This window comes from Gorilla gorilla, chromosome 4 (assembly GCF_029281585.2).
Source record: "Gorilla gorilla gorilla isolate KB3781 chromosome 4, NHGRI_mGorGor1-v2.1_pri, whole genome shotgun sequence".
Classification (NCBI taxonomy): domain Eukaryota; kingdom Metazoa; phylum Chordata; class Mammalia; order Primates; family Hominidae; genus Gorilla; species Gorilla gorilla.
Genome location: NC_073228.2, coordinates 47,571,194 through 47,587,244, shown reverse-complemented (window position 1 = coordinate 47,587,244; position 16,051 = coordinate 47,571,194). Strand labels below are relative to the sequence as shown.

Here is a 16,051-nt window from a genome sequence, read left to right as displayed (position 1 = left end):
CATTTGGTTTCATTTTTCTAAATTTATATTAGTTTCTAACCTTAAGAGTCACTCATATGAGAAAGTCAAATGAATTTCATTTAAGAACTTATACTAAGTTTTAGATTTTATTATTAACACACAAGTAATAATGTTGGTTTATAAATCAATGCCATTCAGATATCCATGGATCTAACCAGATCTCCTTCAAAGATGAAATTTTTGCTCTATCTTTATGCTAATCCATGTAAACCAGAATAAAAATTTTAGGGAAGCTTTTACATGATACTGGTCAGAAATGAAATACCAGTCCGTTAATAAGAATCAAACACTTAAAAAATTCTTTGAAATATTGTTAATCATATCACCCAATAGATAATTTTTAAATTAGTTGGTTGTCCCTTTCAGTGGCATATCCTCTAACAGATGGTTCTTATGTACTTGTATTTCTGAATTACAAACTATAAAACATTGTACTTCTGAATTACAACCTATGAAAACATTATAAAACTTTTACAAAATTTGCAGTGAAACTGATAAAACTGATGCTCCCGCCATTTCTAATCTGAAAGAACTTGGTGTACTCATTCTTTTTAATGGAAAAAGCAAAATTACCTTGAGTTGTTATCAGTGTCCTTCTCACTTGAATATTCTGCTATTATAAAGTTTTAGAGGGTTGAGAATTTATGACTGAAATCCAAAATCTGGCCTAAAACTCAATCTTACCATAGAAGATATGGTTGTTTAAAATTTGCCCTTTGCAGCTGGGCGCCGGTGGACCACGCCTGTAATCCCAGCACTTTGGGAGGCTGAGGCGGGTGGATTACGAGGTCAGGAGATGGAGACCATCCTGGCTAACACGGTGAAACCCCATCTCTACTAAAAATACAAAAAATTAGCTGGGTGTGGTGGCACTCGCCTGTAGTCTCAGCTACTTGGGAGGGGGAGGCAGGAGAATCACTTGAACCCACAAGGTGGAGGTTGCAGTGAGCCAACATGGCGCCACTGCACTCCAGCCTGGGTGACAGAGTGATCCGTCTCAAAAAACAAACAAAAAAAATATGCCCTTTGCAATACTGAACGTTTTAGACGTAAAGGATTTATTAGCACCTGAGTCAAGTGGATAACTAAACTCAAAGCCTAATGAGCTGATCCTCTTTTTTCTGTTTAAGCATTAGTTTGAGAGTATACTTAACTGTGACATACATAGTAGAGTCCCAGAAGAAAGAACTGACTACTAACAAATTGAAACAAGTACCCTTCAGGGGACCGTGGATATAACCTGACTCCTTCAGTGACAAAAATCAAGGTGAGAACAACCCAAAATCCCAAAATAAGGATTACTAAATTAAAATAGGCTCTATCATACCCTATCGCTACCACCACATAAAGGACTAAGACTGTAATAGTAAGGACCTCTAAGCCAATTTCCTGATGTTCCAAAAAACATGCTAATCTTTCTGATCTAATTCCTACTTCACAAAAAGGAAAATTGAGAAAGAGAATTTATGGATTCCAGGAAGAGCTTCCACTAGTGGAATATAAGTTACAGGGCTAATCAAAACAAAGCATAAAATAAAAATCAACACATTCCTAAGTAACTACTCACACGTATTGCATTTCCATGGGTACATAGAAGCAATCAAAATAAGTCAGAAGACAGCAATTTAAATAAGATTTATTTTTTTAAAGGTGGTTATTTTTATTTTTTGCAATGCCACGGTTATAGGAGTGTATGAAGAGGTAACATGTCTCCTTTTCCTTAACCATGTTTTTTTTTTTTTAACCTTCTGCACAAAGGTAAAAGTTTTTGTTAATCTCATAGTTAATGGTATAAAACAGAGATTGGCAAACCTTTCCTCCAACAGGCCAGGTAGTAAATATTTTAGATTTTACAGACCACATATTTTTTTCTTTTATAACTCTTTAAAAATGTAAAAATCATTTTTAGTTTGCACCATACAAAAACAGACTGGGCCAAATTCGGCCAGTGGGCAGTAGTTTGCCAAACCCTGGTATAAAATATCTACTTTGTCTTGTCAGAGAAATTGCTGTCCTTAGGCTTCTAGACAATCTGCTGCCTGAAGTCAAGTGGAGAAGGGCCTTATTTACAATTTAATGTGGTTTGTGACAGAAGTAGAAATGGAGAGCTTCTGCTCACTTTTGACTCTCCCAGTTTTTCCATTCACTCATTCATTCAATAAATTTGTTGAGCACCTACTATGTACACTCTTAAATATCTCGGTGTTAGCAGAAATTTCCAGTGTTTCTTCCTTAAAAGGGTGATTTCTCCAGTTTCTCCAAACCAGGAATTATTTCTTAATACTCATGTTTTATGGAAAAATCAGGATTAAAATCTCTACCAGCACTCAAGAGGATACATGATTATACAAAATGAATCTAGCCAACAATGATATCCTTGCACCCAATAGTGACACAGCCTAGATGAGGAAAAATATGTAACTATCTCTATTTTAAAAGATACCTCTTTTCCTCCCATAGGCTGAAACTTTCAAAAAAAAAAAAAAAAATCAGATCTAGAACACCCCGCAAGTAATTTCTTCCCATTTTCCTAGTTTTGCTGCCATGTTAACATAAAATCTGGATCCAGGTAGGCCTCTTCATTAGCTTTCTATTTCAGCCATAAAACAATACTACACTTACAGCTGAATACTGACTCCAAAGCAATGTGCATGCCCACATTTTATCTCAGGGAGGGATTGATTATGTTTCTGCTCCTTCAGAATGAAAACTGTTAGCTTTCTGAATCCTCCTATTTATCCAAGGTGAGGGAAGACTTTTTAAAGTGACCAAAAGGAGCACAGGACTTGAGTATTAAAATATAAAGGTGGCCCCCATTCCAGATCTTTAGTACAGTCATCAACTATAATAATCTGATTGCCCACCCCACCAAAACATAGCACATTTTGTAATTAGAAGTGATTTTGATTTTCCTTTTGACCATGTAAACAATAGGGGAAATGCCTTGGGAAACTACTTTGCAATGCACTCTCATTTCTCTTAAATACACAACCAGTTCTCCCTTTGATAAGTTCATGGGGGGAAAGAATAGAGCAGGCCAAGGTTATCGCTTTCGCTCCCCTCTCTGTGTCCTTTTTTTTTCCTTTTCCTTGCGCTCCTGCTTGGCTAGTTTGTCTCTCTCCCTCTGCAGCTTGTCCTGTTCCTTCTTCCTTTGGGATTCATCCCGAAGTGAGTCTCGCTCCAGTTTTCGGGCATTAAGGACATCTTCCACATTGGTGTTTCGGAACAGAACTACAGGTGAGTTAAGGGATTAGGGTACAGGTCACACAGATCACACCTACTGCTGCCTTTCCTCATTCTACTTATCCTCTCTCCACCTGCTGAGTCCTGAATGGTCTTTATCTATTCCTGGTTTTTTTAAAAAAACCCTTATGTTTATCCTTGGTCTAACAGAGAAATCCTAAAGCTATATTACAAAAGTTTTAAAATGTCCTTTGGAATAAAACTCTTATTCAGATTTACCTAAATCTGAATTTTAAAATATTTTACCAAAGAAACAAAAAAATAAGAAAACAAGATATTTCATCAAAATGAAATTTCATTCTAGAATAAGTACTTATATCATTCAATGGCAGAATATTAGAGAATCTAGGCTAGTTTTGGTGAACAGAGTAGTAATGTAACTGACTAAATGTTTATGTACTTGGCTCTGTTAAAATGCCTTAAAAGAGTTAAATAAGATGTTTAACCTTATTAAACTTTATCAATTTGCTTTTGTTCCTAGACTACTAAAGCTGAAGTGAAAACCACATTCTAATAACCATACACACTGAATTTATAAGAGATAGAAAATGAGTTTAGGCTGGGCGCAGTGGCTCATGCCTGTAATCCCAGCACTTGGGAGACTGAGGCAGGTAGATCATGAGGTCAGGAGATCGAGACCATCCTGGCTAACAGGTGAAACCCCGTCTCTATTAAAAATACAAAAAATTAGCCAGGCATGGTGGCACACACACCTGTAGTCCCAGCTACTCGGGAGGCTAAGGCAGGAGAATCACTTTAACCCAGGAGGCGGAGGCTGCAGTGAGCCGAGATCGCACCACTGCACTCCAGCTTGGGCAACAGAGCAAGACTCTGTCCCAAAAAAAAGAAAAAAAAAAGTGTTTGGTGTTTGTATTCTCTGACAAATTATAAGGTTTTTGAGGAAAAAGAGAAAATTTCAACATTATTTTATTATTTTTTGAGACACAGTCTCACTCTCATATCCCAGGCCAGAGTGCAGTGGCAAGATCTCGGCTCACTGCAGCCTTGACTTCCTGGGCTCAGGTGATTCTCCCACCTCAGCCTCCTGAGTATCTGGGACTATGACTATAGGCACATGCCACCACACCTGGCTAGTGTTTTGTATTTTTTTTAGTAGAGACAGGGTTTTGCCATGTTGCCCAGGCTGGTCTCAAACTCCTGGGCTCAAACGATCCACCTATCTCGGCTTCCTAAAGTGCCAGGACTACAGGTGTAAGCCATCATGCCTGACCTCAATATTATTTTAATTTTCTCCCTAATGCTGGGCAACTCAGAGTATAGATTTTTATTTTTCCCTTAGAAATCTTTCCTCCAAACTAATCCCTTTACAGTACTTGTTAACTTGTTTTCTCTGGGGAAAGTTCTTGCTAAACTGACTATCTAGGGCTGTCCTAGGAATAGGGCTCCCAATGTTAGCATGACATGAGTTCCTGAAGGTAAAGGGGAGCCGCCAGCAATGACAGCAAAATAAAAACTGATCTCAAGAGGACTCTATGGAGAAACACATAGGGAGGGACCCAGAAGGATACGTTTGTCAGAACCAATGTTCATTGTGGTAGCACCTGAATCATCCTTCTCATCTGCTTCAGTAAGTGATGTTAAGGAAAGTCAGATGGAAAACAACATCCCAACCTAACATTAGAAAACATTCAATAGACTGGTAAGTAGGAAAAGCACACTGAATGGAGGGAGCACATTCTCAGGGATATGGCGATAAACCCAGGAGATTCATCTTTGGAAACCTCAACTTTGGAAAGATTGATATATCTTCTATAAGATCCTTTTCTTGGAGGCTGAAAAGAAACTTAAGTTGGTCTGGGTGGATTTGCCACATTACCTGGAAGCCAGATGACCTTTAAACAGTGGTTCTCAAAGTGTGGTTCACAAAACCCCCAGGAATATATTAGAAATACACATTCTTGGGACCTACTAAATTGTGGGTGAAGCCCAGCAATCTGTGTTTTAACAAGTCCTCCAGGAGAACCACTGCTTTAAAAGTCCTTTTCTAGCCCAAGATGAGAAATTATGTCACCGGAACCATAGCTCTGCCAACCCTGGCAAGAAAACTCGTAAAAAAAAAAATTAGAAGAGAGGCCAGGCGTGGTGGCTCACGCTTGTAATCCCAGCACTTTGGGAGGGTGAGGCAGGCAGATCATGAGGTCAGATCGAGACCAGCCTGGCTAACATGGTGAAACCCTGTCTCTACTAAAAATACGAAAAATTAGCTGGGCGTGGTGGCACGTGCCTATAGTCCCAGCTACTCGGGAGGCTGAGGCAGGAGAATGGCTTGAACCCGGGAGGCAGAGGTTGCAGTGAGCCGAGATTGTGCCACTGCACTCCAGCCTAAGCGACGAAGCGAGACTCTGTCCAGAATTATTCTGGTATTGCTTTGGAGGTTCAGCCTTACTTTTAACTACCTGGTCACATAAGAAAGAAAAGATGCAAACTGCTCTAAATTTAGAGAATCTTTCACCCAAAAATACCCAGGTTCTAGTCCTGGTTTTGCCACTAATCTTCTGAATGCCTCTGATCACCCATTCATCTGTTGGTGTCTCAGTTTCCTTATTGACTGGGAAAGAACATAAAGATGGATTATACTTTATAGTACACTGTATAGAAAAGTATTATACAAATATAAAGTATTACAGCTATATTGTATTTTCTGAAAGCATAATATAAATGGACTATTAAGACATTATTTGTTTTACACCAAAGTTTTCAGGAATATACTGATTATGTATTGAAAAATATAAGTCCAGTATCAACTAATCCAATATCACTCCGCATATCCACAAAGGGCCATAGATTACTGCCATTTTAGAGGGGAAAATTAAGCTATAGAGGGGGATTAGCAACTTGCCAAAGGTCACTGTAAACCCACAAATATGTCTGGCTTGAGCTTTAGGGAATGGTGCCGAGACTCCAGAAAGGATATTCCTCTTCATCTGTCACATCAGCATACTGGGCCAGGAGGGCAGCTTTTCTCTGCTTCTCCTCTTCTGACACCATCCTTGGCTTTACTACGATTTGTGCCTGCTTCTCAATTAGGGTGGCAATGGCCTGTACTTCATCTGGGAGGTGGTGGAAGGAAGAACAAGGTTGTATGAGAGCGAACAAGCTCACTGAACCACTAGTCCACATAGGCAGCACTTGTACTAAAGACATTGGCATCTGCTGCCTCCTTAGAGCCCGGCAGTTCAAAGGACATGGCTCGGGGGCCATTGAGAAAGGAAAGGAAAGGCCATGCAGGCCAAGCTTTGTATCCATCTTCAATCAGAGCAGCCCTGATTTTACTTGTTTTATATACTGAAGTTCTGCTGCCTTAGAAAAAAAAAAAAAAAAAGGTTGAAAAGCACTGCATTAGAACCACAGAAAACTAAGCCTCTGAACACTCAACTTCCTCCCCATGGCATCCCAAAAACCTAAGCAGGAATCTAAAATCAACTTAAGCTGGTCCTGTTTATGTTTCTGATTATGACAGGTGGAATTCTTAGATTAAGAATATTTTGGCCAGGCGCGGTGGCTCACGCCTGTAATCCCAACACTTTGGGAGGCCAAGGCAGGTGGATCATGAGGTCAGGAGATCGGAGATCGAGACCATCCTGGCTAACACAGTGAAACCCCGTCTCTACTAAAAATATAAAAATTAGCCAGGCGTGGTGACGGGCGCCTGTAGTCCCAGCTACTCAGGAGGCTGAGGCAGGAGAATGGCATGAACCCGGGGAGGCGGAGCTTGCAGTAAGCCGAGATCATGCCACTGCACTCCAGCCTGGGCGACAGAGCGAAACTCTGTCTCAAAAAAAAAAAAAAAAGAATATTTTGCCATGGTATAAAATAAAATCAATTAGTAAGTTCTCCAGTCTCAAGAAAAGGAAACAATGGTGTAAAATAGTAGTTCTCACACTTGGTTGCACATTAGAATCACCTACAGGAGCTTTTAAAAAATACAAACGCCTGGGCCCCAACCCAGGTACATTAAGTGATTCTAATATACAGCCAAAACTGAGAACCAACAGTGTACAGAGTTCAGAATCTTTCCAAATTTGGCTTTTATGATTTGAGTTTTCTGTAGCTAATTTACCATCCTAGTGGTGGGTATATTCACCCATTTCTCTTCCATTTTAAAGGGTAAAGTGTTTAGCTGAATAAAGCCAAATACCAACCATAATTTGTGTTATGAAATGACAACATGAGGCAGGGTGCTGTAGCTCATGCCTGTAATCCCAGCACTTTGGGAGGCTGAGGTGGGCAGATCACATGAGGTCAGGAGTTCGAGACCAGCCTGGTCAACATGGTGAAATCCCCATCTCTATTAAAAACACAAAAATTAGCCAGGAATGGTGACATGAGCCTGTAGTCCCAGCTACTCACGAGGCTGAGGCACAAGAATCACTTGAATCTGGGAGGCAGCAGTTACAGTGAGCCAAGATTACGCCACTGCACTCCAGCCTGGGTGACACAGCAAGACTCTGTCTCAAAAAAAAAGACAACATGAAAAAAGTAGGAAGTGGTAAAAATATAGTTGACTCCATATCTGCAATGCAAATCTACAAGAAGCAGTGGAAAGATGATGAAAAAGAAAAAGTAAAAAACCACAATGAAGAAAACTGTGGTCAGTCGAAATGGAAAAATGCAAAAAAAGAAAAGGAAGCCAACGTTCAGTAAAGTTAACACAGGCTGTTGGGTGTGTTTGCCAGTGTACACTATCTTCGGGAAAATGAGCATCCAAGGGGAAAATGAAAAGATCTCTTCCTAACAGCTATACAGTCAAGGCTGCCGGAAAAGGCTCAGGAAGTTAAACATAGAAACTCTGACTCTACCTTCTTTTTTCACTTTGGTGACAACATTCTGAGTTTCTGACCATCGTTCCACAATCTCCTTGCAGATATTAAGGAGGGAATCTTCTTCCTAGTTGGAAAAGCAGACCAATTAATTTCCTGAGGGAGCCCTCAAAAACAATAGTAACCTCAAAAAAGCCTATGAAGAAAGCACAGCTCTCCATGCTGTGAAATTATGGAAGGGTCTGGGAGCCACAATAGAGTATGTTTCTTTTCTGAGGCTCTGGACACAGAATTAATCCTGCTTGTGTGTCCCAGAACCCACACCTCCTACATCAAGAACAGCCACTCCATCCTGATAAGCTCCAAGGGAAGATTCATACCAACTCAGGGCAGCCTTCCTCATTCTCTCTTAAAATATTTATTTTATTTTTAATTGACAAATAATAACTGTATATATTATATATATGTAGGGTACCCTGTGATGTCTCAATATATGTTCACATTGTAGAATAATTAAATCAAGCTAATTAACAAATCTATCACCTCACATATTTCTCATTTTTTTGGTGATGAAAACATTTAAGGCTGGGTGCAGTGGCTTACGCCTGTAATCCCAGCACTTTGGGAGGCTGAGGAGGGCGGATCACTTGAAGCTGGGAGTTCAAGACCAGCCTGGCCAACATGCTGAAACCCCGTCTCTACTAAAAACACAAAAATTAGCCGGGTGTGGTGGCACACGCCTGTAATCACAGTACTCGGGAGGCTGAGGCACAAGAATAACTTGAACCCAGGAGGCAGAGGTTGTGGTGAGCCGAGATCACGCCACTGCACTCCAGCCTGGGAGAGGGGAGAGAAATTGTCTCAAAAAAAAAAAAAAAAAAAGAAAGAAAGAAAGAAAACATTTAAAATGTACTCTTTTAGTAATTTTGAAGTATACAATGCATTATTATTTATTTATTATTATTACTTTTTAGAGACAGGGTCTCACTCTGTTACCCAGGCTGGAGTGTAGTGGTGCAATCACAGCTCACTGTAACCTCAAACTCCCGGGCTCAAGCAATCCTCCCGCCTCAGCCTCTCAAGTAGCTAGGACTGCAAGCATGTACTACCACACCTGGCTAATTGAGTTTGTTGTTTTTTTTAAAAGATGGGGTCTCACTATCTTACCCAGGCTGGTCTCCAGCTCCTGACCTCAAGCAATCCTCCCATCTTGGCCCCCCAAAGTGTTGGGATTACAGGCCTGGGCCACCACATCCAGCCGATTATTACTTATTATAGTCACCACTCTATGCAACAGATCACTAAAGTATATTCCTTCTGTCTAACTGCAATTTTGTACCCTTTGATCAACAATCTTCCCTTTTCCCATCCACCTCCCCCAATTCTTTTGGAGCAAAAACCTGTTCCCTAAGTCAAAACTCCTCTGTGAAATATTCCTTGGCTGATGTATACAATTCAGAACCTTCCCTAAGGTTATCAACTTTCATGCTAGATCATATCCATTAGCTTGGTGACACATAATAAAGAGGAGATACATGACGAAATGGTCTCTTGTCCAACCATCCCGTTGTCCATTTTAGAGAAGCATACATATTCTGCATACCAACCAATCTCCCTCCTCAGCATGATATAACAAAAATCTTGTCTTTAGTGTTAGAGATACTTAAGTTCAAATCCCAGATCTGTGAGGAAGCTTCTTAACTTTCTGATCTCACATCCTCCCAGAATTTTACTGAGGATAAATGAAAATGTATATAAATGCCTACCCTACTTGTCAAAGAACAAGCATCTAATAAACACGAGCACTTCCCTCCATCTTCATTACGGCTGCATTCCCCACCTTCACGTTCTACCTCTCAGGGCAAGCTGTCAGCATTCACATTTATTAAGCATTTACCATGTGCCAGGCACTGCTCTAAAAGCTTTACATGAGAACTCTCAATTATTAAAATAATGCCATTAAGTACTATTTTACTCTCAATTTATAGAAGAGGAAACCAAAGCACAGAGGTTAATTACCTTGCCCAAGGTCTTACAAGTAATAATGGATTAAACACAATTTGAACCCCAGCAGTTTGGCTTAGAGCCCATGTTCTTTTTTTTTTTTTTTTTTTTTGAGACGGAGTCTCGCGCTGTTGCCCAGGCTGGAGTGCAGTGGCGCGATCTCGGCTCAATGCAAGCTCTGCCTCCTGGGTTCACGCCATTATCCTGCCTCAGCCTCCCGAGCAGCTGGGACTACAGGCGCCCGCCACCACACCCAGCTAATTTTTTGTATTTTTAGTAGAGACGGGGTTTCACCATGTTAGCCAGGATGGTTTCGATCTCCTGACCTCGTGATCCGCCTGCCTTGGCCTCCCAAAGTGCCGGGATTACAGGCGTAAGCCACCGCGCCCAGCCGAGCCCATGTTCTTAACCATTATATATACCATCTCCCAAAGAAAAGTGAAGAGTCAGAACACAGACTTATTATGTATATCCTTATTTTGTACCCAGCAAAGGATTTCTTCCTCTACCTTGCAGCCTTTTAGCATATATGCTAGACACACAGAACTTCCTTGGTCCAGAGTTTCAATAGTTCATGGGTTTCCCCCAACCCCCACCAGCAAGAAAAGCAAAGGAACAGAAAAAGAAAAAAGGATGAGAAAGTGGTACAGCTCTTTTAAAATCCCCCACCAAAAGAAAAAGAATGGCAGGAAAAGGAGCAGCAGAGAGGCAAAAGAGAACGGGAACTCTTAAGAGGACAAAGTGGTTTATTTCCTCAGTCTCCTCATCCAAATCAATGTAGTTCAATCATCCATTCCTTCATTTATTTATACAGAAGGTGCCTGCTATGTTCAAGGCACTAAGAGGAAAGTTTATCCTACTTACAATGCTCCTTTTTCCCTGGCACTTATCACTTTGTAACATACTATATAATTTACTAGTGATGCTTTTCCATGCTAGAATGTAACCGCATGAGGGCAGGAATTTCTGTCTGTTTTATTCTTTGAAGTGCCCCAAGCACTTAGGGTGGTGCCTGGCATACGGTAATCCATCAATAAAAATTTGATAAATCAATCAACCAATGCAAGTACTATTGAAGAGAAGGATGATAGGAAGTTTTTGTTTACTGTTATTTGCTCCTAACTATATGCCACTGTTCTTGAATTTTACCTCAGATTATTCCTAACAAACTTCTTAATTCCTCATATTAAATCCTAGCCCAAGTCAGGCACAGAGGCTCACATCTGTAATCTCAGCACTTTGGGAGGCCAAGACAGGAGGATGTCTTGAGCCCAGGAGCATAAGACCACCCTGAGCAACATGGCAAAACCCTGTCTCTACAAAAAAAAAATTTTTTTTTTAATTAGCCAGGCATGGCTGGGTGTGGTGGCTCACGCCTATAGTCCCAGCACTTTGAGAGACTGAGATGGGTGGATCACTTGAGGTCAGGAGTTTGAGACCAGCCTGGTCAACATGGTGAAACCCCATCTCTACTAAAAATATAAAAATTAGCCAGGCATGGTGGCATATGCCTGTAATCCCAGCTACTCGGGAGGCTGAGAATCACCTGAACCCAGGAGGCAGAGGTTACAGTGAGCCGAGATTTTGCTACTGCACTCCAGCCTGGGTGACAGAGTGAGACTCTGTCTCAAAAAATAAAACATAAAACATAAAAAAAAAAGTTAGCCAGGCATGATATGTGATGGCAGGTGCCTGTAGTCCTAGCTACTTGGGAGGCTGATGAGAGGGGATTGCTTGAGTCCAGTCGTTCAAGGCTACAGAGTTATGATCACATTACTATAACAGAGCGAGACTCTCTTAAAAAAAAAAAAAGGCAAACTAATGTCTACCTTTATCAACAGAAACAGCTCCAAATAATGATGGACTGATCAAGAAGCTGGTACCAAGAAGTCTCAAAGTTATTTCAACAGCTTCATGGAGTGTTTAGAAACTTCCCAGCTGTAAATAAAAACTACCTTAAATTGCTTGCCTCCTACTCTTTCTCCCTATAATCTGTAATGTTGTGGTCCAAAAAAAGAATTGATTCCACTGTCTTGTATTTCCAGTGAACTTCCGAGCTTCCTCACAGGCTGTGTTAAAGTTTTCCCATTTATAAGCCAATCTTGCCAGAAGAGGCTCTGGAACTCAAATGGGTTACTGCCAGAAGAATCTGGGACAGCTGCACTAGTGTTATATTTCAACCATGTACCCAGTCTATGAACTGCTTCCACCAAATGTGAGTGATTTTTTCCTAGCACTTGTTTCCGCTTTCACAAAACACTTTTGGATTTGAAAATGTTTCTGCCTTCTACCCTTTTAAAAAAATGAGATATGAATATGTACATTTATATCTATATATATTTATACTAATTTTTTTTTCTTTGAGACAGGGTCACTCTGTCACCCAAGCTGGAGTGCAGTGGCACAATCACAGCTCACTGCAGCCACAGCCTCCTAGGCTCAAGTGATCCTCCCACTTCAGACTTCTGAGTAGCTGGGACTACAGGTATGCGCCACCATACCCGGCTAATTTTTTAAATTTTTTTGTAGAGACAGGGTCTTGCTATGTTGCCCAGTGTGGTGTGGAACTCTTGGCCTCAAGCAATCCTCCCGCCTCAGCCTCCCAAAGTGGTGAGATTACAAACATGAGCCACTGTGCCCCACCTCATGGTACATTTTGATTCTCTCTATTACTAGCCTTTCAAAATTGGTTTTGAGAATAACAAAGAACCCATTTTCCTAACCTGTCCATTGTAATAAATGCCAGAGGATAAAGCCTTTGATGGACAGACAGGTGGCTCTCACAGTAGCAGTCAGGTATCCAGGATCTCCTCTAATCCATGAATGCAGAGACAACTCTAGCTTCTACAGCATTTAGTGATGATTCAAGTAAATTTTATTTTTAAGCTTGTATTTAAAAGGAAACAATTTGTTAGACAGCCACAGGTAGCACCTACAACCAATTTAATCTGTAATAACCAGTCTAATAAGTGTGTATGTTGGAGGTGTGGGAAGTGAAGATGAAGGCAGCAGAAATGATCAGGTTGAAAAAGTGGACATCTGGGTGACTTACTATGTAAACATAGCTTAAAGTACACATTTCTGAATACCTTGCTTCTAACAGGCTAAGGACTAAGTTTATCTCTCTTCGTTAAAGCTCTGATCTCTCTCATACCCTCCTTCCCACCACCAATGATTACTGTAAATACTGTAATGGATCAAGCACGACGTTTGCTTCAGTTCTGCGTGGGCATGAAAAGACTTCTACCACCAGCTTACCTTTTATGGACTCCTACATCCATATAAGAATCAAAAGGGCACTTCCTGCAGGCTTCTGTCATGGGACAGCCCGGGGAACTGCCTTGTAATAGGCACAGACCTCCCAAGAGCATTTTAATACCCCCAGTGAACACTGTAAACGGATGGAAATGGAATTGGTCGTCAGATATTTATGATAACATTCCCATTCTGACATTTCAATGCCTTCGGAAGAACCCTCCTCGGCTCACTCACAAGCATCGGAGAGGGCCTTGTCCCCAAGAATACGAGAAAGCCCTTCCTCTCTGTGTACCTGCAGCTTTCAGGCTTCCCACACCTGGTTGGGGAGCAACCTCCTTCCCCCGCCGCCCAGATATCAGAGGAGTATACCTCTCCCAGGTGAGACCACTGAGCCTCTGGGATACCCGGTAGGGGAGGGAGGGTGCAAAGTACTGACAGTTCCTCAGATGCCGGCCAGAGGCTGAAGGAATGTGTCCAGGCTACTCACCAGGAAAGCAGAGAGGATCCCCTGCAGAGCGTCCAGCTTCTCTTCTTCCTCCTCCTCCTGCAGGATACCCAAGATGTAGGCTCCATAAACGGCTCGGTCCACTCCCAGTGCCTCCAACCGTCCGTCCAGCCAGGAGCCAAAGCCGCCGCCTCCGCCATCGCCTTCGCCAAGGGCTACCGCGGCCACTTCGCTGGGCGCCGCCATCTTGGGGTCAGGGTCCTGCAAGCCCCTAGGGCGCCTACCGCAGTGCCTGACGGGCCGCGCCGCAGGTCCACCGCGCATGCCTGAAGAGGGAGTCCAGGCCCGTAAGTGCAAAGAGCGCAGCCGTGTCGGCCGGCTGGAGAGTTTTGTGCTTTCTAGATGAAGCGCGTCTTCGCATACGTGCGGTCGCGTACTCTCACAAGATGCTTGGCATGTGAGTATTCTTAACAGACTCATTCTACAGTTCGGGAAGTTGAGAGAGGTGCAGTAATTTGGCCAAAGTCACGCGGCTAATAACTACCCAGGACTGGAGCTCAGCGTGGATTCATTCCATCGCTTCCTCCACCCGACCGAGCTGCCTTCCCCGCGCTTTCGGGGGATGCTGGCCGCCCACTCCCACACAGCTGTCTGGCAAGAACCTCCTGACAGCCTGGAATACCCTCGTCGTCGCTACCGACGACTACCACCTTCACCTGTACAAGCCCTTCCCTGTCAAAGTAAAGGTTGCAGAAAACCTTCCCTGATTCCATGGTAGGCACTCAGTAAATAAACAGGCAACCTCAAGTTATTTTTTCCACTCATTGATTCAACGCGTGCACGGGACTATTCTTTGAGAAGCCTACCCCACCCTCTGCTAGGCACTGTGCCAAAAGCTTTTCATGCATTATCTCTTGTAATCCTCCCTACAGCCCTGTGGGGAGATGTTTTTATTGTCCACATTTTAAAGATAAGGAGACAGGCCGGGCGCCATGTCTCACGCCTGTAATCCCAACAGTTTGGGAAGCCGAGGCGGGTGGATCACCTGAGGTCAGGAGTTCGAGACCAGCCTGGCCAACATGGTGAAACCCCGTCTCTAGTAAAAATACAAAAATAAGGCCGGGCACGGTGGCTCACTCCCGTAATCCCAGCACTTTGGAAGGCCAAAGTGGGCAGCTCACCTGAGGTCGGGAGTTCGAGACTAGCCTAACCAAAATGGAGAAACCCCGTCTCTACTAAAAATACAAAATTAGCCGGGCGTGGTGGGACATGCCTGTAATCCCAGCTACGTGGGAGGCTGAGGCAGGAGAATCGCTTGAACCCAGGAGGCGGAGGTTGCGGTGAGCAGAGATCGTGCCATTGCACTCCAGCCTGGGCAACAAGAGCGAAATTCCGTCTCAAAACAAACAACAACAACAACAAAAGCCAGGTGTGGTGGCGCGGGCCTGTAATCCCAGCTACTAAGAATCGCTTGAACCCGGAAGGCAGAGGTTGCAGTGAGCCAAGATCGCGCCACTGCACTCCAGCCTGAGCGACAGTGAGACTCCATCTCAAAAACAAACAAACAAACAAACAAAAAACACTAAAGATAAGGAGACAGATATGGAGAGAGTCACACAACTAGAGGGCGCCTAACCAGTGGCAAGAACTCTTCTTTGGCAGAGTTATGAGAGCTTCAGCTGACGTCAAAACACCTGGCTCTGGGCTGGAATGAATTACCCAAGAATTTGGTTGGCTTTAGCTGAAGTGCAGAGGAAGCTGGCAAGGTCCTGGCTAACTCCTTCCTCAAATATGTACTGAGTACCTTCAGTATGGCATTGTTGCTGGCACTGAAAACACAAAAATGAATGTCACAAAATATGTGTCCTCAGGGGTTTTTAATCCATTAGGAACAGACATGTTTGAACAAATGATGACAATATAGTGATATAAATGTTTTAATGGAGCTTTGTCTAGCGGAGGTTGCAGTAGGATGCCTAGAAGATTGAGTTAACTTTACCTGTTGGAGTGGAGTTGGAAGCAGGTGGGGAGAGGGTCATAGGAAATCCAGGAAGGCTTCCCAGTGGAGATGATGCTTGAACTTTCTTGAAGAATGGTAGGAGTTCTTTACATAAAGGGACTGGAGGGAAAAAGGGGGTAGATCCAGATGCAGGGGAACTGTGAATTCAAAGGCTTACTAGGGGGCCTCCAGAGAGTCATGTATGGCTTGAGCTACAGGGTTCAAATAGAAGATATTCAGGGGATAACAACAAAAAAAGAAGGAAAGGAGTTTGTATACCTTGCAGAGTTCCTCTTATTG

General features: G+C 42.6%; 2 protein-coding genes across 2 annotated transcripts in view; one reads left to right on the top strand and one right to left on the bottom strand.

Moving 5' to 3' along the window:
• Positions 1-1,641: 1,641 nt before the first annotated feature.
• On the bottom strand, positions 1,642-14,618 carry CCDC43 (coiled-coil domain containing 43). The gene is made up of 5 exons (XM_004041577.5): positions 13,795-14,618; positions 8,085-8,172; positions 6,200-6,335; positions 4,794-4,852; positions 1,642-3,252 (listed from the first exon to the last, which is right to left on the bottom strand). The coding sequence occupies exons 1-5, from the start codon at positions 14,230-14,232 to the stop codon at positions 3,065-3,067; spliced, it is 909 nt and encodes a 302-aa protein (XP_004041625.4). The 5' UTR covers positions 14,233-14,618; the 3' UTR covers positions 1,642-3,064.
• DBF4B (DBF4B-CDC7 kinase regulatory subunit) overlaps positions 14,065-16,051 on the top strand; it is a 68,574-nt gene continuing 66,587 nt past the window's right edge. Inside the window, exon 1 of the mRNA XM_055387914.2 lies at positions 14,065-14,209. Within this exon, the coding sequence (XP_055243889.1) occupies positions 14,199-14,209 (11 nt within the window). The 5' untranslated portion in view covers positions 14,065-14,198. The remainder of the gene's footprint in view (positions 14,210-16,051) is intronic.